This window comes from Pleuronectes platessa, chromosome 19 (genome assembly GCF_947347685.1).
Source record: "Pleuronectes platessa chromosome 19, fPlePla1.1, whole genome shotgun sequence".
In the NCBI taxonomy this organism is placed as follows: domain Eukaryota; kingdom Metazoa; phylum Chordata; class Actinopteri; order Pleuronectiformes; family Pleuronectidae; genus Pleuronectes; species Pleuronectes platessa.
Genome location: NC_070644.1, coordinates 20,159,787 through 20,186,727, shown reverse-complemented (window position 1 = coordinate 20,186,727; position 26,941 = coordinate 20,159,787). Strand labels below are relative to the sequence as shown.

Below are 26,941 nucleotides of genomic sequence, written 5' to 3'. Positions count from 1 at the left end.
AACGATTGTGGGAAGTTTGATGCAGATTCAAATACAAATCTGGATCTAGTTAATTGAAATGTGGTTTCATGAGGAGACTGATTCTGTCTCTAAAGTTTGATAACATCTACGAAAGTCTAGAAGCAGATCAGATAATCTGGTGTAGTTTGTCTCGTGATCCAACAGAGGGCGCTCACTATCAGCTCGACTCATTGGGGAGCACGTATTAATTCATTAGAACGAATTGAGCTTCTTTTAAAATTCGCTCAAAGTTGAGTTTCGGAAAAAATATCCCAGAACCGTCGCCATCTGTGAGTGAAGGTGAGGAAGAAGAGGAGAGAGAGAGAGTTAGGAAGAGGGGACACGGGTTGAGAGGTGATGAGGAGACAAGGAGTTAAGGAGAGGAAAAGAACAAGGAGACAAGAGGAAAAAGGAAGAGAGATGAAAAGGTCATGGAGGAGAACAGGAGAAAAGGTGAGGAGGAAAAAAAGAAGGTGAATTGAACGGAGGGATTGTAGCTGGCTCAGATGGGGGGGGTGGGGGAGGACGGAGGGGGGGGGGGGGGGGGGGGGGAGAGGGGAGGCGCCCTCAGGGGTTATTGGGTCGTGGACAGCCAATCTCTCTCAGCTTAATCAACAGCAGCAGAGGTGATTGCAGCACCGCAGGGGACTGCTGGGAAAAAAGAGAGATGGAGGGAGGAGGCGGGGGGGGTGTACGAGATAGGAATGAATGGGAAGGTGAGGAGGGGAGGAGGGGGAGGACGGACATGGGAGATGAGGAAAAGATTGGAATGGGGGGGGGAATAACAGGGGTGAGGATGAAGAGAGATGGGGGTGGAGGGATGAGAGGGGAGAACAGAAGATTGGAAAAGATAAGGAGAGGGAGAGAGAGATGCACAAGGAGGAGGAAGAGGGGAGGAAAAATGAAGCGGTGGGAAAATGACGGAAGGAGAAAGAAGAGTCTAATGAAGAAAAATGAGAATGGGAGGGGGAAGGAAAGAGGTGAAAAACAGACAAAGGGAAGAGAAGAAAGAACAAAACAGAACCTGAAGGAAGCAAGGAAACAACTTCCATCCTCAAAACTGAAGCCAAATCTGGAACGCCCCCTGGTGGCTGGATGCAGTATATATCATAAACTCTGCCTCCTCCATGTTAGCAGATGGGACATGACCACAAATTCAGACTACACATCAATGTACACTATATAACTTCGCCCACTAGGGCAATAACTAAATATGACCTGGTGCAGCAGCGTGGGATCATGGGAGATGTTGCCAGTAAAGATACATTTTGGCTCAGATACAGTAGAGGCCGGTCGTCCATCTTTATTCACTCTGTGGTCATAACCTCATGATAATAGATGATTCCGACCAGTTGACTTTGTCTCTAAAGATGTAAACAGTGTGAATCTCACTGAGTGAACAGAAGCATGAAGAAGAAACCAAACAGACCAGCAGCCGTTCTGTCTTTATTCTATTTTATTGAGCAGGAAGACTCTTGGTTGGACGTCATCGCACTGTTAGCATCATGTCTCTCAAATAAACAAAGAGATAGAACAGAGGAGACACGTAGTTTTTGTGCACATCAAAGAAAACAAACGGAAATAAATAAATCCAAACAACCCAAAATATACTGGAGCTGAGGCTTCTTTGTTTTATACACACACACGACAGAAGCTTCGCACAACGAACCCTCAGCTACACACTCTTAAATCAACAGAGTCGTCACAAACAAACACATGATAATTCAAAATAATATAGAAAACACGTTTGTGCAGGAAAAAGCAGCCGAACTGACTTCAACACGTTTTCCTGCCGGAGCCTCACAAACTGGACTTCTTCTGTTTTCACAGTTTCAGTGAACAGACAAATTTCTAGTTTTGTTTTTCTTTTGTCAAAATGATTCAAGTTTGAGAGTTTTGTGCAACAACAAAACCATAAACTGTTGGTTTTAGCTCCAGAAGTAATCGGAGAATTCGTTTCTGGAGCTCGTCTGCTCCTCTTCTTCATCCTGAGAGATTTGGATTATCTTTCTGTCCACAGAAGTCGTGAAACCAGCGCGGATCTAAAACTCACTCGGGTCTTTGAGGCTCGGCCATCGACTCAGATCTCAGCAGGAACGTGTGCAGTCAGACTTCAGGCTGATTTCTCCCGGCAGCGTTTGGTTAATATGAAACGTACATAAAGCACAAAGTCCTGTAGTTGTAATCAGCCAGTGTAAAGGCACATCGTCATGGAGTAAGAAACTTAAACAGCAAGAGATGGGGGGGGGGGGGGGGGGGGTCAGAGCTCGAGTTACTCCCCGTGAAAAGTGGAAGATTTCACTTTGATGTTTTACACAGCGTTTGGGAATCAACCCAGCAACCTAAGAGATGTTAGATGTTCTGGAGCTGAACGACCAGCGATGAAACAAAAACAGCAGATTTTTCACTGCACCGAGTTTCAGGAGGTATGACGACAAACAGACTGCATCCTGGGAAATCTATCAACGTTGAAGCTAAACTCTTACACATCAGTTCTAATTCGCTACAAGAACAACAAGTTGTTTTCCGATTCAACTCCCCAGTGGTTTATGTTTTTATGCTTTTCCTGCAGAAAGTGACGACATTTTTTGAACCAACATTTTGCGAATTAATGGTAAAAGCCTTATTTTTCATCTTAACGCCTACAACTGAAAACTGTTCGTCCGAAGCTTCTTTAGCGAAATACTTTATTAAATCAAACATCTATTCCATTATCAATAAGTATTAGATAAGCGCGTGTGATGGAAAGTAGTATTTGATTTGAGCCTTGAGGCTCCGAGCGTCTTTCATGACATCTGAGAATTCCATGAAGCGCCACCTACTGGAGAGTCTGAAGGACCCATGACCACTGATACAAAGCTTTACTTTCCCTTTTCAATGTCACAGAGAGTTAGTCGTCTGTTTCTTTACTCGTACGATAACATTGTGTTCTACTCGGAGTGGAAGCTACGGATGTTTGCTCGGATTTTCTCACTTTTCGTTGTACGTTATTTCGTAGCCGCGACTCTGAGCATCGTGAGGCTGATAATCGTCACTGACATCACACAATGAGGTCGTTCGTTTGAACTTTAAATCCTGAGAATTGCAAAGTGAGGGACCTTCATCACATTTAAAGCAACAACATGCAACTTTAACTCTAGGACAGCGCCCTCTGCAGACACACATGGGGATTGATTAATTTGGGCTGGCACAGTGTTGCTTTAAGAAACGACTGTTGCATTCATAAAGAATTCCTTTGCATTTCTTCTCATCAAGTGTACAGTTACACATCATCACTGCTAATTACTATTAATCAGTGACTTTACTTTCAGATTCATAACCGGTTGATTCTCTGTCCGCTTGCACTCGAAAAATTAAAATAAAAAGATGAAGGCAAGTTCGTTTTAATACAACAATTAATTTACCTTCTTCTCTGGAATCAACTTTGTGAATCTAAGTTTAGTGATCGGGTTTCATCGACCTCTGGCCTGAACGTTAATTAATTTTCCTTTTAATCGTGTGATCTTTTATTAGTGTAAACGGGGAAAAAAATCCAACAGCACTATAACAAACATTTTAATGAATTTGTGTTCCGCAGGGAAATTCTCCTTGTGAGTAAACCAACGTTACTTCACGATCCCGAACACTTTATAGTAAAACCTCAGCTTCTCTCTGATCGTAGTAGAAATAATGCGTCGCCTCTTTTTACTCGTTTGCGCTCTTCAGGAGGATCGAAGCAGTGACAGACGCCAACGTTCACAAGAATAAATCTGTGCTTCGTGACAGGAACAGGAAAAATCTCATGAATTATTTTAAGTCGCGCCACAGTTCAGGTCTCATCGCTCTTTTTCTCGCTCTTAAACTCACCAATCAGGCAGAAGCAGACAAGCACCACCCACCTCCACCAATTACATAGCAAGGATTTCAGCAGGATGGGCGGGGTTAGTAGCACGAGGGCCGGTGACGTGAAGCTGAGATGGTGAGGAAGAGGAACGGCCAACCAACCAGATCCCATGTGCGGCAGCAGAGTCGTGATCGACTGTGATTGATTTAGCACCAGAGGGAAGTGAAACAGGGTCTCTGATGGAGGTTTGCAGGGGCTGGGTGAACGGAATGTTAGCAAAGAAACGTAAAAAAATAAAATAGTGCAACGCCTGTTTCTGCAGAGCCTCAGTTCGTCTCTCGACGCTAACGCTCGACTAATAGTTTCTGCAAATCCCCACAGTTTCTATTAGTATCATTTCAATTTAAAGAGCTTCACTGATTTACATGTTTCTTTATTCAAGCGCGTGTTCTTTCAGTTTGAGAACAGGACTTATTAATGCTTTCACTCAACACCCTGCGCTTACACTCATTTACTTGGATTGATTTCCTCTAGCTTTAGCCCTTCTCTTCTCAACTTTCCTCCCCATTAACGTGAAGGTACCGCACCGACAACAAGGGCGGGACAATTTAATTTCTTCATCACTACAATGTGCATTCTACCGGTTGGGGACGAGGAGACTAGAGGAGCTCAAGCAGAAGAGCTGAAGCTGGAGCAACAACAAAATATTTAAGTGCAGAGTTTATCTAAGAACAAAATGGGGCTAATTGAGTGTGAGCGCAGGGTTTTGAGTGACAGCATTACAAAATCTCACCGTGCAATCAATAAGTCCTGCGCTCAAACTTAAAAAAGCAAAGTCTTATTTAAAAATAGGAAGATATTACATAACTTTCAGTTTCTGGAATCTGTTAAACTATTGAGATAAGAACCGACGGCTGCTCTGATCCAACCTGCAGCTGGAACAACTAACGTCTCGACCTATTTGAAGAAACTATTTGTTCTGTTCTTCACATTTTCCCACGGACTCCTGCTGCAGAGACAGCGTGAGAAGCTCCTGTTTGTCGAAGGCCTGATGTTTCTTCACAGGTGTCGCTGCTGCACGTCAGTGTGTGCGTGTGCGTGTGTGCGTGTGCGTGTGTCTATGAGAGTTTCTGGCTGGCGAAGAAGGCCTTGGTCTCTCCACAGGTGGGGTTGACGCACAGCGGGCAGCGCAGGGTCAGCTGACGGGAACACGGCTCGTTGGACTTCAGGTGAGACTGGACCAGGTCCGCCAGCGCCTGCACGGGACGAACGAGACACACAGTCAACATGGGGAGAGAGAGAGAGAGAGGGGGAGAGAGGGAGAAAGAGAGAGAGAGACGTCAGCAGTTGAAACTACCGATTGAAACATAAACTCCTTAATGTTTGCTGACGTTATAAAGTCAGAAGTAGAGTCATTTTCTCATAGTTCTTGTTTTCGTTAAACTGAATTTACCCAGTGAGACATTAGAGAACAGTTAGCGCCCCCCCCCCCCGACAACAGGAGGAGAACTGATGATGAAGGAGAAGAGTCACGAGCGACTCAACCAGAGTGAAAAGAGTAACGTGATTGTACAAGTTCGTAATCTGACGGAGGATTTAATCTAAAAAACATTCCCCCCCGACACGGACCAGACTCTGAGCTGATGAACGTAGTTTTCTTTATTTTCCAGACGCTGCAGCAGCAGAGACCGATGCAGCTCACTGGGAAACTAGAACCACACCGAGGAAACCATCCTTCAGTAACTACCAACTAATCATCCTCTGGATATTGATTTATACGCTCTCACTCTCTCACACACTCACACACACACAAAGACACACACACACACACACTCACAGACACACACTTGGTGCGGGGGTCTCTGAGCGCGGCAGGTTTGACCAGCGAGCCGTCCGGGCGCTTCAGTTCTACTGTAGTCAGCTTTAAAGGTTCCCATTGATCGGCCCCCTCACTTTAATAAACCCTACACACACAGCTGGAGCTGCCTGTTGTGAGAAAGGTTGTAGGGTTGAAGATGAAAGGAAGGAGGGAGGTAAGACAGGAAGGAAGAAGGGATGGAAGGAGGTAGGTGAGGATCTATACACCGTCTCATTCCTGGAGTTCACTTCACAGAAGCTTCCCTCCTTCAATCCTCTATAGTTCATCATCTTTCTCCCTCTTTCCATCTGTTCTCTTCTCTAGTTTGTAAAACACAGGAATGTTTCTTTTTGTAGTTACCGAATAATAAATAAAGATGGACGACACATCTCACTACCTCCAGCTGTACGGGGGGGGGGGGGAATCAAACATATTTGGCTTCACTTCTTGGAGGTGTCATGTCGTCCATCTTTGTTTACAGTCTATGTGACTGTGTGTAGAACGTACCCTCATGAAAATAGGATTCCCGTTCAACGACTCCGCTCTCCTGATGTTCTCCACACCGCACTGAGGAGAGAAGACATTTTAAAACACAAAGAACAGTTAAGAACAACAGATTCTAATGTGGCCACATTTAGAGGAAGTGATTCCTTTAATTCTTTACATGTTGACTTGATGAAGTGGCCCAGAGTGTGTGTGTGTGTGTGTGTGTGTGTGTGTGTGTGTGTGTGTGTGTCTTCTATATTTAAGAGGATCCGTGGAATAATAAGAATTGACTGTGAGGATCTTTCTAAAAAGTGAGGACATGTTTTTCCACAAGTACAGACGTATAAAAGGCTGTTTGTGTCTTTGTGGCACCAGTCCCATTGATTTGTGGCTGCCTCACTGGTGTACCTGTACACTCACACACACACACACACACACACAGTGTCCGACTCTTACCTCCTCCCCCAGCACCTGTCCATACTCGATGTCCAGCTCGTGTAACGTCTCGATGTGGTCGGACGTGAAGGCGATGGGAACCAGCAGGATGTTCTTCTTTCCCCGTTCACACAGACCTTTGATCACGTCGTCGGTCTGAGGGCCGAGCCACGCCATCGGTCCCACCTGAGGGACAGACGAGACGTTCAGGTGAGGACAGGAGACGTCAGAACGAGGTCGGGTCTAAACCTGCTGATGACAGATATTAAAACATCTCTTCCTGGTCCTCTGCTGTTCTGTGGGAACATTTGATGAGCGACTGAGACCCGAGCACCAGGAGCTCTGCTGCAGGATTACACAGACAAGTGGCTCCATCTTGTGGCCAGAACAACAACTGAGATCTACTGTGACAGCAGCATGAAGTTATATAAAGCTGAGGTTACATATTAAAGACTTATAGTTATGTAGTAAAGATAATCAGAGCAGATAACATGAGCTGCAGATGGTGAAAACAAAGAGAATTATGGAAAGTAACATGTTTTCAAAGTCTACAAACTGAAACTTGTCCAACACTTTTAACACAATTAAATACAATAAGGAACAAATCAGCTGTTGGTTGAATCAGAAATCTGAATAAACTTCAGTGGAATTTATAAAATCATCGAGAAAATCTATCGGTTCAGTAAATGTACACAGGACCCAAGTCATACAATGAAGATACACTGCACCGGTGTGTGTGTGTGTGTGTGTGTGTGTGTGTGTGTGTGTGTGTGTGTGTGTGTGTGTGTGTGTGTGTGTGTGTGTGTGTGTGTGTGTGTGTGTGTGTGTGTGTGTGCTCACTCTGGACTGCCACACCAGTCTGTACGGGTTACAGTGTCCCAGTCTCTCCATGACTCTCTGAACTGTGGCTCCCACTTCCTGAGGATACGGGTCACCTCTGTTCACGACCTGTGGAGTAAACGACAGTACAGCTGTAGTACTAATACCATCAGTACCAGTGGCTGTACACAGTAAAAGAAGCAGGTACTGCAGTAACAACAGTCGTTCCAGTAGCAGCAGTGGTGTCAAAGGTCATGAAGGTTCTGTGAACAGGAGCTGGAAACACAACATCTTTGTGATTCAGCTTCTCGATTAGTTGATCCACAGAAAACCTTTTCAAAATAAAACGAGTCCAAACTGGTTCCAGCTTCTACGAGCGTCTCACCAGTGGTTCGGACTGGTTTCATGTTTCATTCATTATTAAAAACACACAACTTACAGCCATGGGCAGCGAGTGAGCCGAGAACAGAATCACCACGTCGTCCCTCTTCTCTTCTGGGAACTTCAGCAGCTCGTTACTGACGTGTTCTGCAAAACACTACACACACACACAGGCAGACACACACACACAAGCAGACACACACACATTGAAATGTCAAGACTATAATTTTCCCTGACGCATAAAAAGACTCATTAGTCACTATGACGACCAACCATGGTTATTTGGAGCTCATTTGTTTCTATGACAACTTCTTGTCCGAGTCAGATTGGTGACGTGTGTGTGTGTGTGTGTGTGTGTGTGTGTGTGTGTCTCACCTCCACCAGCAGGGGGTGTGTGGGCCAGCGGTCGATGACACTCCAGCGCATCTTGGGTCTGTCCCCTCTGTTGCTGTAGTAGCGGTAGATGGCGTTCAGACTGCTTCCTGTTTACATAAACAACAAAACAACAAACATGTTTACATTGTTATACACAAGAGCCGCACACTCGACCACTGCACAACTCCCCTGCAGGTCTTCAGAGCGTTCACACTCGTTTTGAATAACGTGATCAAACCCGGGGGAAGAAGTCAAAACTGAACATCTCCTGTAAAGAGGCTGTGAATGTTGTGTGTTCAGTTTGAACTGTGTGTGTGTGTGTGTGTCTGTGTGTGTTGTGTGACAGTGACCTGTGGTGGAGCAGCTGTACTGAGGATACTGTGTGAAGGCCACTGCTCTCTCCACTCCGTCCTTCTCCATCTCCTCGATGGCCTCCTCCGTCAGCGGGTGAACGTACCGGAACCCGATGTAGAACTTGTGAGGAGCTGACGAGACGAAGGCAAACAGTCAATAAGGCTGAGATTATAATAATAATAATAATAATAATAATAATAATAAAAGCCACGTCCTTTATACGACACAGTTTCAAGTTGCTTTACAAGTTTTAAATGATCGTAAAAGATTAAAACTCAGGCAGGTCTGATATCAGTCATTAGATCTTAATCAGAACAAATTACTCCCGATTAACCGACTCAGCATCGACCACAGAACATCAGATATTTCATCAAGGGAAATATTCTTCATCTTGATATATTTGTCTTGTTGGAAATGTTGGTTTAAGATAAATAAGCTCTGAAGTCTTTGAATGAATCAAATGTAAATAAAACACAAATAAAGAAAAGTGTAATTATCCTGTGACTGTTTATCATCTTCTGCTTCTGATGTTGTTTACAGGTTTGTTTTTGAACGGTTGGTTTTCAAACCGCCGCTCTTATCAGTGAGGTGTGTTTGAGGCGTGAAGAGGAACTCCTTCATCGAGTCGCTATCTCCCTCTCTCACACACACACAGACACACAAACAGAGAAACAGAGAAACACACACACAAACACTCACAGAGTCACACACAGAAAACACAGCCGTCCTGCTTGTTTTGAAATTTAAAATAACAATAAACTACTTCAGTTTGTAAACTGAACAATCTGAAGTTGGCTCTGACGGGTTGGACGACCCTCCCTCCCTCCCTCCCTCCCCCACTTGCTGCCCAGGATGCCTCACCCGACTCTGGGCTCATCTCGTCCAGCAGCTTCACCATCCCCTCCCCCTGCATGGAGGTCCAGTGTTTGATGGGCGAGCCTCCTCCGATCCTACTGTACTGCTCCTGGATCTTTGGCGTGCGGCGCCGGGCGATGAGCGGACCGAGTGTACTGAACGAAAGTGAAAGAAAAACACTTGTATATCGCAGCTGCATCTCCACAACTTCATCTCTGTACGATGGGAGGAGAAGATTCTCTAAAATCCTCCGACAGGGGACACGACTGTGTGACACGAATTTCAAAGTTTTTTCGATTTGTTATATGACCAAAGTCTGAGAAAACCAAAAACAACCACGTCTGTGTTCAGAGGGGGAGTCTGTGAATGTGTGTCTGTGTGTGTGTGTGTGTGTGTGTGTGTGGTACCTCTGCACAGGAAGTTTCATCAGGTCTGTGTCCGAGAAGAGTCGCAGCAGGAAGTCGTGGACGTCTTCCAGTTTCTCGGGTCCTCCCATGTTCAGCATCAGGATGCCCGTCTTCGGTTTCCTGCAGAAACACGAGATTCAGAATCAGCTCATTTGAAACGATGCCTCCGACACATCTCGGGATTATTGATCATCACCGTCTGATGATGATGATGATGATAATAATAATAATGTATTTCAAAGCTACTCTCAGACTGTGGAGCTCTGCCTGATAAACGTCCACTCGCTCTCTGGGAAGCTTCCACACATTGTCCTGATGTTTGCTCTCATGGACTCACTCTGACATGTTACACACATTTTACAAAGAGGCTGCAGGAGAAGATCCAGAAAATATCCAGAGGCACTGACACAGACATTGTTCTCACACACAGAACATGTGAGGAACATGTGAGGAACATGTGAGGAACATGTGAGGAACATGTGAGGAACATTTGCGGTCCTTAGACCAGGTCCTGAATGTAAAAACTGCCACAGAGGTGTTACTGGTTAGTTGTGTGTCTGTGTGTGTGTGTATCTGTGTGTGTCACCTGTTCTCCATTGTCTCTGGAGTTGCAGCCTGTGCTAACGCAGCAGCGGTGGAGCGTTTCCTCACACTCAGACCGACGCTGCTCCTGACAACTGAACAAGAACAAAAAAACGGTTACGTGACAAATGCAGAAACTTCTTCTGCTTTAACCCTTTGACCTTTGATAGGAAACGTTCAAATCAATAAATGAGCAGATATACATTTTGTGACATTAATTTAAATACAAACTCGAGACAGAAAAGGGAAGATCATAGAATAAAGATCAGTTTCTCAAGAGCTGGATTTGAGAAGTCGGAGGAAAATGGTCTCAGTCTCATATTGATCCTCACATAAGCTCGATAATGTCAAAGTAAGAATTTGACATGAAGTTTGATGAACATTCGGTCAATTAAACACAGTAAAGATGTTTATCAAGAGAAGAAATGATGATACACTGAAAACAACAAGTGTTGGTTCAACATGTTCAAGTTACATTAACACAATTTATCACGTAAGTCTCTAAAGTTTGTTTATTTGTGTTTAACATTCTATTAAATGACTATTCTCAGGTTTTCATACAATACAATTTAACACTCTTTCATAATGCTGCAGTTCCCTGGCTCGCCACCAGGGGCCCTACTGCACACATTACGCAAGTTGACAGCACTGGAATTGTGTAATTGTTAAAAGTGCTGGTCCGCTCGCGGCGTCCCGCGGACACACGGTACCGGGCCCGCGGGACTCGACCGGAACGTCCGGTCGCTTCTTAACGCGTCGCGGGATAAACCCTTTACGTAACGTTAACGTTAAACTGTCAAAGTCATATGGCGCCGCGTCAAAGCTGCGTGCGTTAGTGACGGGCCGGAAACCACACGGTTTGTTTGTGAAATAAAAGCACGTGGATTGTTTCATTACAGCCGGGTATGATAAAAACCACCAACATGGCGCCGGGACAAAACAGTAGAAACTGGAACACGCGTTATAACGAGAAGCTGAAGTCAAACAAGTAGATTTAATACGCTAAGAACCGAGGGTTTTATGAGGTCGGATTTATTGTGAAAGCGCTGACAGGAAACAGCGTTAACTCCGCTGCTAGCTTCACGACCCTTTACGAAACGAGTTTGATCACAAACCGCAACTCAGCGAACAAACTGCGGCTCCGAGGCCGAGAAACACGCGTCCACTGCGGGGACAGATCCCCCCAGAGTCCGGCCAGCTTCAGCTGCTGTGTCACTCACTGTGGAGGAAGCGACCGGCGCTGCCCAGCACCGCCATCATGCTACCGTCCTGCTGCCGCTGGAGAGCGGCGGAGCCCGGGGAAGAGAAGCCTGGAGCCCGGGGAGAGAGCAGCTGGAGACGGGGAGGAGAAGCCTGGACCCCGGGGAAGACAAGCCTGGAGCCCGCGGAGAGGAGCCGGTAGAACCCGGGGCGAGGAGCCGCTTGAGCCCGCGGAGTGGAGCCTGAAGCCTGGGGAGAAGAGCAGCTGGAGCCCGGATAGAAGAACCGATAGAACCCGGGGAAGAGGAGCCTTGAGCTGGGTAGGTGAAGCCTCTGGAGCCGCTGGATACTCGAGTGTTTCCCGGTTCATGTGACGCGCTGCTCGCTCGTGCGTTTCCGTCTCCTTCAACCAGCGCCTGGTTACTACAGCAGCTTCCGGTGCAAGGACTTCAAGATAAGATCCGACGGTTGTGATGTAACGAGTTGTCATCTGCCTTTTCCCCACTGTTGTAGTTGATGCTTTAAATTGTTTGTGTGAAATAAAATAAAAAATGACTCAAGAAGTGTAATGGAAAAATGAAACTGCAATTTTTCTGAAAAAAATAAATAAAAGAATCATAAAAAAACGAATATTCTAATGTCAGATTGAAATAACGGTTGGTTCTACTATATCAAATATAGTTCTTGTTTCTAACTGTGGTATGTGACAAGACTGGAGTTTATTGTAGCAGTCAGCTTTAGTCAAAAGTGTTTTGTGTATTTGCGTTTCACGTTTTTTATATTTGAAATGTGACTGGTTTCATGCTTTTATCCTGGAAGACGTTCGGCGGTATTTCCGGTCTGAATCTCATTCAGTCTGGTGGTCTTAACGCAGTCTCACTGTGACGTCATTACTACGTTCATCTGAGGTCGGAGTTACAAATAAGACCCGCCCCTTTCATTACGACCACGCCCACACTCGTGTGTTTGTGTGTTGAACCTCTGGTGCACGAAGGAACTGATGAAGTGATGAAGAGGAGAGAGGGAGGACATACAAAGTAATCTGATTACAATCTGTGTGTAACCAGTCACACAATAAAGAGTCAAAAGTGGCAGAAAACCTTCACACAACCATTTGTGTTAGCTTCAGGTGCAGTTTATTGAGTTTTTGCAGGTGAAGAGGCAGAACAGAGACAATCACTCAATGATCACAGGTCAGGAGTTTAATTTGAGCGGTCGTCGTCCTCGTGATTAAAGTTTGATCTGAGACAAAGTGAAACCACGAGGCCTGGCACAGTGATCGTGTAACAGCACAGTTTGTTATTCTTGATCTTGTGATTTTGAAATGTTTGATAAGACACAGAATCACTTCCTTATTCTGTGAATCTGAACCGAAACGATTCACCAACAACAAAACAGACAAATTCAGTGTTTTCTTCGTGAACATTATTTTCTGCTTCTTGCCGATTCTTCATTTGTGCGATTGATGAAGTTAAAGTTTCCTTAAAGACCCTTTTTTATTGTCATTGAGAACAATGAGGAAGAATACCAGATACTGAAGAGACGGCGTTTACTGTGACATGCTGAAGTATTTTAAATCCTTATTTTACTGCAAATTCCAAAATTTGCAAACATTAAGCTAAAAATGAACGATTCTGCAGGTTAATTACATTTTTAAGTCCTTTTTTGCAAATTCCTTCGGATTATATTAACAAAATATACATTCAATCTATTATTCAGCAGCACTGAAGACCACCGGGGACGTTTTTCTATGTTTTCTCGGACTTGCAGACGCTCTGTACGATCACAGGACACAACAGTGTTTAGAGCAGGATACATATATCAGCCAATGAGCATCAGCAGAGGCAGGAAATGGTCAGATTCATGTTTCCAGTCAGAACGAGCGACGACGAAACAGAGAAGAGGCAAAGTTGAGCAGAAATAGATCATTATATGGATTTTTTTTTGTTGGGATTCAGCTGCACGAGCCACATCCAACCACAGAATGTGTGTGTGTGTGTGTGTGTGTGTGTGTGTGTGCGCGCTCAGGGGCGGCAGCGCTGGATGAAGCGAGGATACAAGCAGACGTCTCTGATGTGATGTCTGTTCAGCATCCAGGTGAGGAAACGCTCCAGACCCAGACCGTAGCCGCCGTGAGGACACGTGCCGTACTTCCTCTGAAACACACACGGATCAACACAACAGCCTGTTAACACACAAATCCTGAAACACTAGATATGACGGAGAATCGGCAGCGTCTCGTGGACGATGAAATGTTATCTTCATTCAGTGCAGGTCTGAAAAACAGCTCAAAACACACAGGCGGTTTTCCTTTACCTGGTCGGTGTACCAGTAGTACGGGGTGGGGTCGATTCCCTCCCTCTTGTATCCCTCCAGCAGCTCCTCAGAGTCCCAGATACGCATCGAGCCTCCGACAATCTCACCCACGTTTGGCATCAACATGTCGACCTAGAAAGCAAAGAGGTCACTTCATAATACAAAATACAAAGCTCCTATAAACCCACCACTGACCCACAGAGGCAGAAAACATGGTACATGTGTACGTTCGCCGCCAGCAGGGTGAGATCGACCTTTACCCAGAGTTCAACTGTGTTCAGGTGTGACTGTGGCTCGTACCGACTCAGTGAGGCGCCGGTCCTCGGGGCAGCGCATCATGTAGAAGGACTTGATCTCCGTGGGGAAGCGACAGAGCAGGATGGTCTCGTTGATGGCGTCCGTCATCAGCCTCTCTGGAGCCTCGGGGATGTCCTGAGGGAGACGAGTCACACGGTCAAAACCAAAGTCTCTCATCTCTGACGTGTGAGTAAAGTTCGTGTTCAGTCGTCACCTCTCCGAACTCGTAGTAGGTGCCGTCGTCCTTCTTGATGTCGTGCTCTCTGAGCCACTTGATGGCGTCGGTGTAGTCCATCCTCCTGAACGGCCTCTTGGGCGGTTTGAAGTCCTAGCATTAAAGAAAAGATCATCTTTATAACACGACCACGTCATCCATACATACAACTGCTAGTGAGGAGCACGTGATGAAAAGCTCCAGGTACCGGGTTGATGTCGTAGACCAGCTGTCCAGCCGGGGACTTGAGCACTCGGTCCACCACGTCACACACCAGCTCCTCCAGCCGGGTCAGCAGGTCCTCGAACGAGATGAAGGGACACTCCGCCTCGATGTGAGTGTACCTGACCACAGACAGTCGGAGACAGTCAAACTAAAAGCTTCTATTATTCCTAAATGCTCAGTTTGTTTTCTCTTTTACACTCAGGAGAATTTTCCTGAGAATATCTTTATTTCCAGTGACGCTCAGACGTTCTCTGTGGAACATCAGACTCACTCAGACAAGTGCCTGCGGGTGCGACTCTGCTCAGCTCGGTAGGACTGGGCGATGGAGAAGCTGTCTCCCAGGGCCGGTATGCAGGTCTCCAGGTAGAGCTGGGAGGACTGAGTCAGGAACGCCTGCTCGCCAAAGTAGTCCAGGTTGAACAGCGTGGAGCCGCCCTCCACCTGAGTCTGCACCAGGGTCGGAGGAAAGATCTGAAAAGATGCAACAACAAACAGAGGTCAGCAAAGAGTCCGTGATCCTGAAGCCGCCTCGCGTCCCGAGCCTCGACGTTCACCTCGTGGTAGCCGCTGTGGAAGAAGTGGTCCCTGAAGCACTGCGTGACGGTGGAGCGCACTCGCAGGATCTTGGACACGTTCTCTCCTCGGATCATCATGTGCCGGTTGTTCAGCTGGACGTCCACGTCCGACTCTTCGTTCAGCAGGTTGTCGACGCCGCCCGCTGGAGCTAAGCCAATCAGCTCCCAGAAGTCACAGTGCAGCTCGTGGCCCCCGGGCGCCTGAGGGAGGAAGACGTGAAGTCAGTGACGACCTGCTGATCCGGGCTGTCGGCCTCTGAATGTGTGATCTGTGCATCAGGAGCGTTTACCTGTTTGCCCTCAGGAACGGGGGTGATGGTCCCGTACAGAGCCACCGTGCTCTCGGTGGACAGCACCAGGCCGTTGTAGCACTGGCACTGAAGACGAGAGGAGGACACAACGGAGACGAAGGGTTTTATTTAGATTTAAACATATGAAGCAGCTTTTGAAGATAATATAAACTCTTGAAAGTAGTTTTTTTTCCAGTGTCAATTCAGTGCATTTGTCGTCCTTCGGCTGATTTCAAATCAATAAGACATTTCGTACCAGTTTATCATTGAGGACACACTGGAGGAAGCCAGATCCGTCTCTCAGCACAATGAACATCAGGTTCTTCCCTGTAGGACACAGAATTATACATTGAACTTCAGTTTAAAGGTAAAGACACGTTGTTGTATTTTTCGGGTTCATTCTAAAAACAGGTCAGGTGGATGTGAACCCATTATTTTGGTTGTCGTGTTTTCTGCTGCTCACCTTGTCTCCTCAGGCGATGAATCCATCCAAACACTTTGACCCTTTGACCTCTCTTTGACTCCAGATCACGGATTTTAACCTGCGTGGTGTACAAATGCAAATCATTCTCTAAAGCTTTAAAGTTAGAGCCGAGCACTGAACCTCATCTTCAGCGTTTCCAAAAATAACAACAAACAACATGTTGTAAACAGAGATTCAAAGGAGCTGGGGGATTGATTTGATCCTGAAAAGGTTTGAGTGTAGGTTGAAAGGTTAAAAATAGGTTCAAATGACAGGGTAATGTCAAAATCATTAAATTACAGTCAGATGTGTATTTTCACCAACATCCAGTGAGTGAATAAAGTTGATATCTGTGTTGGAACTGACCGCTTCCGGCTCAGGGAGACTCGGGTCTTTCACGATGACGATCTTCTTGGCTTCTTCCAGGTTCTTGTCTCTCCTCTCGGTGTCCACGGCCTGCACCACAGCACGCAGAGTGAAAAACACAGATCCAAAGATTTGTTTTACTTGAGCCTCACTATCTTACACACCTCCTTCTGGTCTTTGGCATCACTCTTCAGCTGCTCACGGCTCAGGGCCTTTTTAGCATTCTTCATCTGCGTCTTTGAGATCACCGCCCAACGCTGAGGGACAGAGACAAGATGCAGTGGATTAATAAAGGAAAATATATGAAGCGGTGCAGCTTAATGTTGTGAAGTTGAGAGTGTCAATGTTTTAAGTCTAACAGCCTCTGTGAACACAGCTGCTGCAGCTTCAGCTCAAGTAATGTTGTCGACTTGGGCATTAAACAGTAATAACTATCTATATCCTTATTTCTGCTGGTTCACAGGCATCAAAAGAAGAAACGAGATCATTTAGTTTTACCAACCTCATCCTCTTTTTGCGAGTCCACATAAATGGTGGGAAACGGCTCCTTCCCAACGGACATCAGAGCCTGGGAGGATTTCACAATAAACACAAAGACACACAATGTAAAAAATGATCCCTTCTACTGTTTCTAACACCGACAACTAGAAGTTCAAAATACATGAAGCCTTTTAAAAGAATCAAATCTGTATTTTCAGTGGACGACAGGGACACATTCTTCTGCGTGGCCTCTTACCCCCAGAGGAGTTTTGAAGGGTTTCTGCTCCGAGCCGTCTCCGTCCCGGTCGCTGCCGCATTTGTCCGACACGTACAACTCACCTGAGGAACAGAGTGAGACACCGGTGATGACTCGGCTTCATGGACCCACCACGACCACAGGGCACAGACAGTGTTACGTAGATAAGATTGTGGGGAGCAAACTTTCACTTTCTCTCTCTGGTTTGTAACCGACTCACAATCTAACCAAAAACCAACCTGCAGGATCACGGCTGAGGTTGATGCCAACTAAAATTTGGCGTCTGCAAGCCCCTGATAAGATTTTACAAAGCTTGAAGCAGCGTCATGAAAACCATCTGACATCAGATACGTCACCAAACCTCACGCACAAATATCTAAAATGTCCTTTATTAGTATACACTCAACATTCCACTGTAACAAAGAGAAAACATACTTTAACGATTGAATAAAAAGGAAACTCTATATTTTGACACTTCAAATTTAGCTCAGGCGCCTTCGCAAATCCATATCAGTGTAATTATGGTTTCTGCAGAGAGCTGCATTATAGGTAGTTGGTGGGTCAGTGTGTCAGAGTGATGGTTAGTCCAGTTTAACAGCTGGTTTAACATGTTCTTCTAACCCTGACGACTGAGACTGAGTTCCTAGCGTCTGAAGGACAAAACAGTCTGTACACATTTCATTTTAAACATGTTCTAAATAAAAACCCTACATCTAACTTATTGATAATCAAACGTTAAACTGTGTTGTTACCAACTGTTATGCATCGTCTCAATATTAGCCTGTTTATATTGTTTGTATTGGTCATTTCATTTAAAAGAAACTGTTATGAGCCACGTGTTGAACTGACTCCGGCTCATTTACAGTAAATCTGATGTTTATTCATAACTGTCCCGCCCAATTTATACATTAATGAAACGAAAACCAAGAACAACACTAAGAACGAAACCGAGACCCTGAAGCAGGATGTGGCTGACGACACACTCTGGATTCTTCTTCAGCCTGATTATTGTCAGAATCAGCAACAATATTTACAGTTAAATTTATTGAATCAATACAAATAGTCAGGGGGGGGGGGGGGGTTAATAGACAGGCAACACCAGCTCATCACACCTGGAATTTTATTAGCAGCAAAATATCAAGTGTATCCAGAATATAAAGTGAATAAAGCTCCAGCAGCTCCTGATTAATCATAACGGATCTCGGGTCAGTACTGAGCCACGTGTTGACCTGACTCCGTCTCCTTTACAGTAATTCTGATGTTTATTCATAACTCTCCGGCCAAATTAATACACAAGTTAAAAACGAAACCAAGAACAACACTGAGAACGAAACAGAGACTGTGAAGCAGGATGTGGCTGACGACACACTTTGGACTCTTCTGTGCTTCTTCAGCCTGATTATTGTCAGAAACAGCAACAATATTTACAGTTAAATATTAAATATGGAGGGGGGGAATATCTAGAATATCTGTCTAGATATTCCCCTAGACAGGGAATATCCAGCAGCAGAGGAACACCAGCTCATCGCACCTGGCATTTTATTAGCAGCAAAATATCAAGATTATCCATAATATAAAAATTGATGGGGGGGGGTCGGTGGTGGTGCACCGGTTTGACTCCCCGACTGACGCAACCCTTCAGTGTCGGTGCTGCAGGTTAACCTGAGCTGACAGCTGTCGGTGCTGGCTGAGAGCTGTGGTTACCTGTGATTTTCCACGTTAGCGAGTAAATACACACACACACACACACACACACACACACACACACACACACACACACACACACACACACACACACACACACACACACACACACACACACACACACACACACACACACACACACACACACACACACACACACACACACACACACACACACACACACAAACCAAGCAGAGTGACACACCAGCGTTAGCCGCATGCTAGCTGCTAACGTCAGGGAAACTGATGCAATACGCGAACACATGTCTTTTGTAGCTAGCTGGCTAACTAGCTTCGGCTAAGCCCCCTTGCTTACCCACGGAAACCTGCTCCACGTCTTTGGTTAGCTCCGCCATGTTAGCCGCAGTCCGAGCCGGAGGCGCACTGGAGGCTGTTTGTTGCGGGAGAAGAGGGACACAAACCCGGGGAGCCAGGGACAGTTGCTCCGCTTCAGCCGAGGAACTGAAAGTGTGCGACAGGATGTGACGTAGCGGCGCTTTATAGGTTCCATGCGGGCGCGGTTTCTTGAAGAAAGGTTCCGCCCTGCCCGATGTTTCCGTGTTCTAACTATTTGATATCATTTATCACTAATTTATTTCTTGTTATTATCAACAGGGATTCTGATAATCAATAAATACTAGAATACATACATCAACACATCGTCTAATACAAATAATAATTGCACATTGGATTGTTTCTTCAAATATAAATAGATTCAAACAACAAAATGAACACAGAATATTGCAAATATATTTTTTGCATGAGTCTTATTCTTGATGTTGGTGCATGCTATGAGTTGCCTTTACATGCCCTTGATCTCCCTATTTACCAAAGAAGAACTTATTGGATGATAACACTTATCTTTAGGCCTTTTCTCTTTGAAGATTTCTGTCTTTCAAGACTTCTTTATACGTTTTGTGTTTAATGTTACCTTTGTAAGATTACACCTGTCAACAAGCGTTGAACAGAAGAGGAGGTAGTGACTGAAGGAGAGGTCTGCGTTATAGATACTAGTAGTTCAACACCTGCGTCCCTAAACAAATAGAAGTCATATCCACAGCTTACCTCTAAAAAGTCTAAAAACAGCAATGGAAGCAATCACCCAGTCAGACATTCAACCTGATATCAAAATGGAGACCATTCGCCCGCTCATTGAGAAGTTCTTTACAAGAACCACTTCAGAGGAGTGGGAGCTGTTAAAGCAAGGCAAACCCGACAACACCACAAAGGTTCTGCTGGCAGAGCTGTTTCTTGACATTTTAGCGATTGTTTCAACAGCTCTGCTGAAGAGTCAGGGAGGTTCCTTCTCAACTGTGACTCAGGAGGATGTTCGGACCAGTCTGGGCGACACCATCAGGGCGAGTTTTGCACCTGGCGGCAAATTGGAGTCTGTGAGTTTGGCTGATCTCACAGACCTGGTTGTGGAGGAAGTGACGGACACCATCAACTCCAGCCTGAGTAGTAGTCTCCTCAATGTTCCCCCTGAGGAGCTTCTACTGACCCGTGTCACAGACCCAGGCAAACTGCACCAGATGATCTTCATCATCAGCAACATGTTTGAGAAGTTCTCTACCAACATCAAACGCCTGTACGGGGGCAAACTGGGACAAAGACGAAGCCGGATGACTCCCTCACAGGAGCAGAGCCCTGCAGAGAGCTTCGTGAGCGAGACCTGCTCAACATCAACACCTGAGACAACAAGTTACTCAATGGGCAGCTTCAGACCCAGCAGCGACGGCACTGACCAATGTAAGACTGTCCAGGAGGTCATCGTGAAGGAGGTGACTCACATCACAGAGCCCATTTTCGATGAGATCTTAGACCTTGAGAACATCAGTCAGAATTATTCTGTGGAGCTCATCAATGCTGCAGAGGCCATTACTAAGCCGGCCATTGAGGCAAGCATTGAAATTGCAACAGCTGAAAGTAACAGCCTCAACTCCCAAAAGGGAAAGAGCTCCAAGGAGAGCAGCACAGGAAAAAGGAGGAAGATCAAGAACATTTTTGCAAAGACATTTGCCACATCATGGATTTTCAAGATTTTGACACAGATCAAGAGATGTTTCAAGAAGAAACCAAAAGTCAAGAGCAGGAAGTCAATCGATCTGTTGATGGAGGACATCTACGCTCTGCTCCAGACGGAGGTGAGGCTGACAGCTGAAGATGAGACTTGTGTGTTTGAGGAAGTGAAGAACTTTTCACCTGACAGAGTTCTTCTGTTCACTAAAGAAGTCGCTGGTCTCCTCTACATGTACCTCACCAATCAGACCATCGAACCAGATTGCCCATTTGTTGTTCCTGAGTCAAATACCGAACTGTACTCAGACATACTGAAGAAGGTTTCCTGTTTCCTGTCCATCATGAGCTGGTTTGTGAACAAGCAGGTCGACAGCCACACCAACAGGGTGATGGCCGCTTGTAGAAGCTCACCAGTAACACCTGAGATCCCAGAGGTCAGTGAACCAGAGAAGAACAAGAAGGACGAGGTCAGGAAGAGGAGAGCAAACGAGCTGACAGACCTCCAGAAGAACATGTACGTCCGTATACTCGTGAACCAGATCGTCACCAAGACGCACACGAAGACCAAAGTGGCAATAACGAGTTCGAGTGTAGTGGAGATAATTGAAAATCTCTTCACCAACACATTGACGGAGTTGGGCGACTTCGACTTGGTTCTCACCACGGAAAATATTACAAAACTTTACAGAACCATTTACAAGGACCTATCCAAGAAGTGGAACCGTCCTGAGCTGCTGCTGGTCGCCATGCGTATGAAGGAGCCCGAGGTGGAGCAGTGCATCGCCAGCTCTTTGAAACGTCAGCTGTCCAGAGGGGCCATCTGCAAGTTCTTCATGGAATGAGAGAAACATCTCTCTCTCCTTCTCACTCTCTCTCTTGAGAGTCTCAAGGGCCTCTCTAGCTCTTATGACCACGAGGTGACGTGTAGGGTTGTGTGGGTTTACTCTGAGTGCTTCAGTTTCCCTTTCACATCTATCAACTTGTATTTGAAACTAAATTTAATAAAGAAAAAAAAAAAAATGAGATGTCTGACTTAAGTTCCTTTTCTGTGGGTTTTTCCGGTCGGTTTTAAGGTTTTCAGTTTCTTCTTTATAAAGAAATACATGTTTTATCTACAACAGACGTTGGTCATCAAAGTAAATGCCAATGTACTTCGTAATCAAAATTTGGCACTGATGAGTATCATTGCAAAAAAGTGGCAACATATAAATATGTAAACAGGAAAAATGAAGTAACACTACTACTTAAAATTATTTAGATATATAAAGTCCAATGTTTCAAGCAACATTTTACTCCGGACATGGACCCACTCAGGTAAATAACAAAAACACGAGGAAGTAGAACTGAGGATGTCCTATCTGATCAATAGGATTTGAACCATTGTGCTCTGGTCTTTTTAACTGATCCACAGTTCAGCTCCACTCTTCAACTTGCTGGAGCTGATTGTGACAGTGGAAGCTGTGACTTCTCACAGGAGATCGAACCCACTCTCCAAAGTTACATAACAAACATACCTTCAGGGTGAAGAGTGTGAACATAACACAGCAGCCACCACACACAGGAAGTGCTAGTGCATTGTTCACTTGTGCAATCTAGTGCAATGCTCGTGGGCTCAAAGTGCAAACAGTATAAAACAATACATGATGCAATGTGGGGACATTTTGCAGATCCTTATCATGAGTCATGGCAGCAGGACAATCCAATTTCAGCTCCTCAAACTAATAATATTAGAGCAAATATCTCATATAAATCACTTAGTATAGTACCGTTTGTTATTAGGATGATTTTACTTAGTTATTAATTGATGGTGTTGAATCGTGGATCCAGATCTTCACTTTAACACAGAGTCCTGACTGTGAGCGTCTCGTCTAACTGGCCCGTAAAATGTGGACAACTTATTTTTCCTGATGTTTAAATGAGTCTCATAAACTGTGGAATCAAGCCAACCCTTCATGTGCTTATCGGGTCCTGATAACTAGTGATGAGTGTTGACTAGTTGAAGTGAGAGCAGGTCAGAGTGGAGGAGGAAACAGGAACTCCAGCTCGGTGCAAACCTTCTGATCCTTGAGCAGCTGTGAAAAGAGAATCTCTGTGCTTCTACTGTTCTTCAACAATTCAAATATCGCCCCTGGCAGTTACCTAGTTCCCCTGTATGGAAGCGGGGCAGTGGTTCCCAGTGGTTCCCAGTTATTCCAGTGCTAACTTCACTCCTCCTCCTCCTTGTCTTTCTGAACACGGGTTCCCACAAAGAGCAGAACTGACGCACATGCCTTTGAAAAAGGATTGTATTTTATTTACAGTGATTTTCATCAGAATTACAATACAAATGGTTTGTAGACGCCACAGACGGAGAATTCATTCAGAGCATGAGGAGGACAGCTGGAGGCTGAGTGTGTGTGTGTGTGTCTGTGTGTCGGCAGAGTGTGTGGTGGCTTTGGCAGAGTGAAAGTTCTTGGGTCATGTATCTGTAGCCTTCTTCTCATCCTCCTCTTCTCTTCTTCTTCGTTCTCCTGTTCAGTGACTCTCTCCTTTCTTCCCCACGACCTACAACAGCCCAAGATAAAATGTCCGTGAATACAACTCACTCACAGACAAACAAACACTGAACACAAAGTCACACAGGCGGCTCCGTACCCTTTTGAAGTCATTCATGTTGGTGGCCTGCACTGGGGTGCCTATGAATGTCAGGTAGTTGATTTTTGTCGTCTCCTCGTCTCCTTGGTTTGACTTGACAAACATCTGGTAAAGAAAAGACAAAAACAAAGCAACACTGTCAATAAGCACAGTGACCTGCGGGTTTTCATGAATGGTACCAGGACAACTTGATGTGAGCTCAGAGCAGCTGCATGATTCTCTGCACGTGTTGAAATGACGACTCGTGTCTTTACCGTGACGCTCTGTACGTTCTGGAACTTGACGTAGCGCAGGGGAATCAACCCTTCCTCTTTGTAGTCTTCCTCAGACAGCTCCAGAGCCTGAGTGGCTTCGCTCCGCTCCGCGTCGTCGAAGCTCATCGACCGAGGGAGATTGATGAACACCTTCACCACCTTAGGGGCTTGGGCTGATGGAGAGACGGGCGGGGGGGAAGAAGTAAGTGAGACAAGGGGGAAGACCATGTTGGTTTTCAGAGAGGAACTTCAGATTAGTTATGGATGCAGAGTAAAACTCACCAAATTCTGAGGCCAGTAGTTTCATAGAGAAGAGTTTCACAGGTTGGTTGAAGGCAATAGTTATTAGCAACTACACAAGATAAAAAAAGATATTAGAGAAAGCATCTTCCCACGTTGTTCAGGTTATATGTTAAATTCTAATTTTGAATAACAAACGATCAGATTCTTTATGTTTTTTTTGGTGTAAATATTGTGACAGCTCCTACCTGTTCATCACAGTCAGACTCCAGGTAGGAGGAGTCTTTGATTAAGCAGCTATCAAAGCCACAGTCGTCGCTCTCGTTGAGACACTCGCAGCCGGCTTTGCTGACAAAAGGCATGAGGTCCATCTGAAAACAAAGCAAACAAAGTTCAGGATCTTTAATCAATATTCACAGACCTCCCTTTGAAGCAGCTGCCGGATTCATGTCCAAAACCCCCCCACCAGACACTCACATATCCCTTTGGAATGTCAGAGTCCTCGCTGTTTCCCGGGTCGTTCTCCGTGTGCTGCTTGATCTTGTCCTCCAGACCCGAGGCATCCGCCCCCTGATACTGATCCACCCGCACCCGGTTCCTGAAGAACAAGAATGTCGGCGTGGCCGAGATGTTGTTGGCTGCAGCTGTCGCCTGAGAGAAAGACAAACAGTTCTGTGAAGGAAGGACCACACCCACGGGGGTACGCGCTAAACAGGGGAGCTATGCGATGTATGGTGGCAGCAGGTTCAGGTCCAACTTGTAACTTTTCGATGTGCATCTTCCCCGTTCTCTCTCAACTTTCAAGCGTGAAGTCTGTTCTGTGTTGTGTTAAATGTTAACTAATGCTGTAGAACACATTAGTAAATGATTGATGTGATCTGCATATACACAAACCCTGATGGGTCTGTGTCGTTGTCCCTCTTGAGAATCTACAACCCTCTTTAGGACCCGAGGTGGCGATGGCAGTAAGAGAAGAAACGTTCCTCTGATTTGTGATGGATTGTCACTGACCGACGGATTCAGGGTTAAAACTGGAACTGGACATATGTAATCAGTTTGGGATCTTTGCTCCCTGACATCAAGAAGCAGTTTTTTTTGTCTGTGCAAACATGTTCACAAAATAAAAAAACAACTAATCGTTTCTAAACATTTCCATGCAGATTTATTGTACATGTTTACAACCAAACCGGGATTTATTTGTTAGGCTCAAAATCGTATTTATCTCTTATTTGAGGCCATAGCAGTTGAGACTTACCTGACACACGTGAACATCTACTTCAAGGAAGACGACGTGTGGGTATTTGTTACTCAACATGTTGAAAGCTGGAGATATTGTGACACAGGGCCGACACCTGAGGAGGCGAAGGACAGAAAGTTAGTGACCTGATCTCATCCCTCAAGACGTGCGCTAAAGAAAGTGACAAAAATACAAATGGGACCATATCTACACTGTCTATTGAGCTTTTATTATCTGACAGTCTCCAAACTACTATTTAAAATTCAGTTATTACATGATAATACTGTTCATAGTCAGCAATGCGGATTTTTACAGTAGTAGTTTTCAGTCATTTTTTTCATTACCACATTACCGCTCTCTGGTGGACAGACTGTGTCATGAATACATTGTTTCTAAGCCACCTCAGGTTTTTCTGGTCCAATCAATTCACAGCAGATACAATAAATCTGAAGAATTCTAAACCTGATTACTTTGATTCAATGACAGTGATTTGACCATATACCATACAACTTTGTTTGGACGTCTCACACTTCAGAAACTAACCAGGAACCACTTCATCCCTGTGGCTCCTTCTTCAGTATTATTCCAACAATATTTAGTGTTATTTGATCAACAAACCAGCTTCATTTTCTAAAGACCTGTTAGTGTGATCTGCTGGATTTAAACAGGAAAGGTTTAAAGAGATATTCCTCATAAATCCCTTGATTTATTAAAGTTACTTAAATTATGATATGTTGACAGTTTCCCCGTTAGCAAAAAATTACCAAAGACACAAAGACCAAAGCCTCATTACGATATAATGACTGGAAACTAGGACTGGCAACTAAAACCATATCAATAATTAACACATTGTAGTTTTCATCAGTAATAACAAAGGTTTAATTTCTTCTGTGTGAGATATTCCACGTGAGGATGAATAACACGTCATTGATGAGCCTCAGGTTTGTTGTTGTTGTTTTCTGCTCATAAGAGTTAAAACCTTCACTCAAGAGCAAAAACCGGTCTTCAAAAGAAAATCACTTATCGCGATAATTATCGATATTGACTGTTACGATCATTTGTATCATATTTCATATTTGGCCATATCGTGTTACTACGAGTGATTAAACGTCAAACATGTTTATTTTTGTATAACATCATAATTCCTATAAACTTTCCCCAGTGATGGACATACGGTGGATCCAGGACAAAGTCTGGACACCGGAACAGCGAAGTTACTGTAATAGTGCTAAGTCATTGTAAGCAACAAAGCTAACTTAGCATGCTAAGCTAGCTTCCCTGAGCCGCTCCTGTCGGGGAACTGGACTCATGTCAGCTCCGCTAAACATCCAGCCACTAAGCCCCGGCTGTTTCACGGTCCTACGACACACAGGGGGGCCGGTGAGTGGATCACAGGGCTACCACAGCGCCCTCGGAGCGGCTGAGTTAGCTTACCCGGCCATTGTGAACTTCACCACAGCGAGCCTGGAGCCGGCGGCCGCTAGCTCCGGCTGGAAGTCCGGGTCACTCCCGATCACTTTCACGCCGACCATGGTGGAGTTAGCGGCGGCGTTGGGAGCAGTGTGGCCGGCGACGATCAGGACGAGACGGAGGGTAAAGAGGTAAATAACGCGTGTTGTATTTTTAGCTTTCTGTCAGCGTGCTAGCGAGTTAGCTTCTGAGCCACACTGCAGCTGCAGCAGGAAGTCCCCTCCTGATTGGTCCACGCACAACAGGAAGGGCCGGGCTCCCTTCTTCTTCGTCGTTCATTCTGCCGCAGTACAGATGCTCCTACGCACTTTAGCGCCCCCAAGAGG

At 45.3% G+C, this 26,941-nt stretch overlaps 3 protein-coding genes across 4 annotated transcripts; all 3 read right to left on the bottom strand.

Annotated features, from left to right (window-relative positions):
• Nucleotides 1-1,438: 1,438 nt before the first annotated feature.
• Nucleotides 1,439-12,009, bottom strand: fech (ferrochelatase). Its single transcript, XM_053411725.1, has 11 exons — nt 11,596-12,009; nt 10,380-10,470; nt 9,794-9,913; nt 9,393-9,541; nt 8,528-8,662; nt 8,178-8,284; nt 7,861-7,959; nt 7,443-7,550; nt 6,624-6,788; nt 6,189-6,248; nt 1,439-5,079 (listed from the first exon to the last, which is right to left on the bottom strand). Exons 1-11 carry the CDS (start codon nt 11,633-11,635, stop codon nt 4,942-4,944), a joined length of 1,212 nt encoding a protein of 403 aa, XP_053267700.1. The 5' UTR covers nt 11,636-12,009; the 3' UTR covers nt 1,439-4,941.
• A 679-nt stretch (nt 12,010-12,688) lies between these two features.
• On the bottom strand, nt 12,689-19,263 carry nars1 (asparaginyl-tRNA synthetase 1). 2 transcript variants are annotated; one of them, XR_008333099.1, is made up of 16 exons: nt 19,078-19,263; nt 17,058-17,140; nt 16,824-16,889; nt 16,486-16,578; nt 16,322-16,411; nt 15,956-16,034; nt 15,749-15,819; nt 15,493-15,579; nt 15,182-15,403; nt 14,899-15,098; nt 14,611-14,746; nt 14,403-14,516; nt 14,192-14,323; nt 13,892-14,023; nt 13,473-13,731; nt 12,689-13,441 (listed from the first exon to the last, which is right to left on the bottom strand). XR_008333099.1 is itself a non-coding variant. In XM_053411721.1 (15 exons), the coding sequence occupies exons 1-15, from the start codon at nt 19,115-19,117 to the stop codon at nt 13,600-13,602; spliced, it is 1,677 nt and encodes a 558-aa protein (XP_053267696.1). In that variant the 5' UTR covers nt 19,118-19,263; the 3' UTR covers nt 13,472-13,599. The 2 variants fall into 2 exon arrangements, 1 of the variants encoding a protein (XP_053267696.1); XM_053411721.1 differs by lacking the exon at nt 12,689-13,441 and having other exon boundaries at nt 13,472-13,731.
• Nucleotides 19,264-23,047: 3,784 nt separating this feature from the next.
• txnl1 (thioredoxin-like 1) lies at nt 23,048-26,856 on the bottom strand. Its single transcript, XM_053411728.1, has 8 exons — nt 26,580-26,856; nt 25,164-25,260; nt 24,386-24,559; nt 24,157-24,279; nt 23,951-24,020; nt 23,669-23,841; nt 23,415-23,519; nt 23,048-23,324 (listed from the first exon to the last, which is right to left on the bottom strand). The coding sequence occupies exons 1-8, from the start codon at nt 26,675-26,677 to the stop codon at nt 23,295-23,297; spliced, it is 870 nt and encodes a 289-aa protein (XP_053267703.1). The 5' UTR covers nt 26,678-26,856; the 3' UTR covers nt 23,048-23,294.
• Between the last annotated feature and the right edge of the window lie 85 nt (nt 26,857-26,941).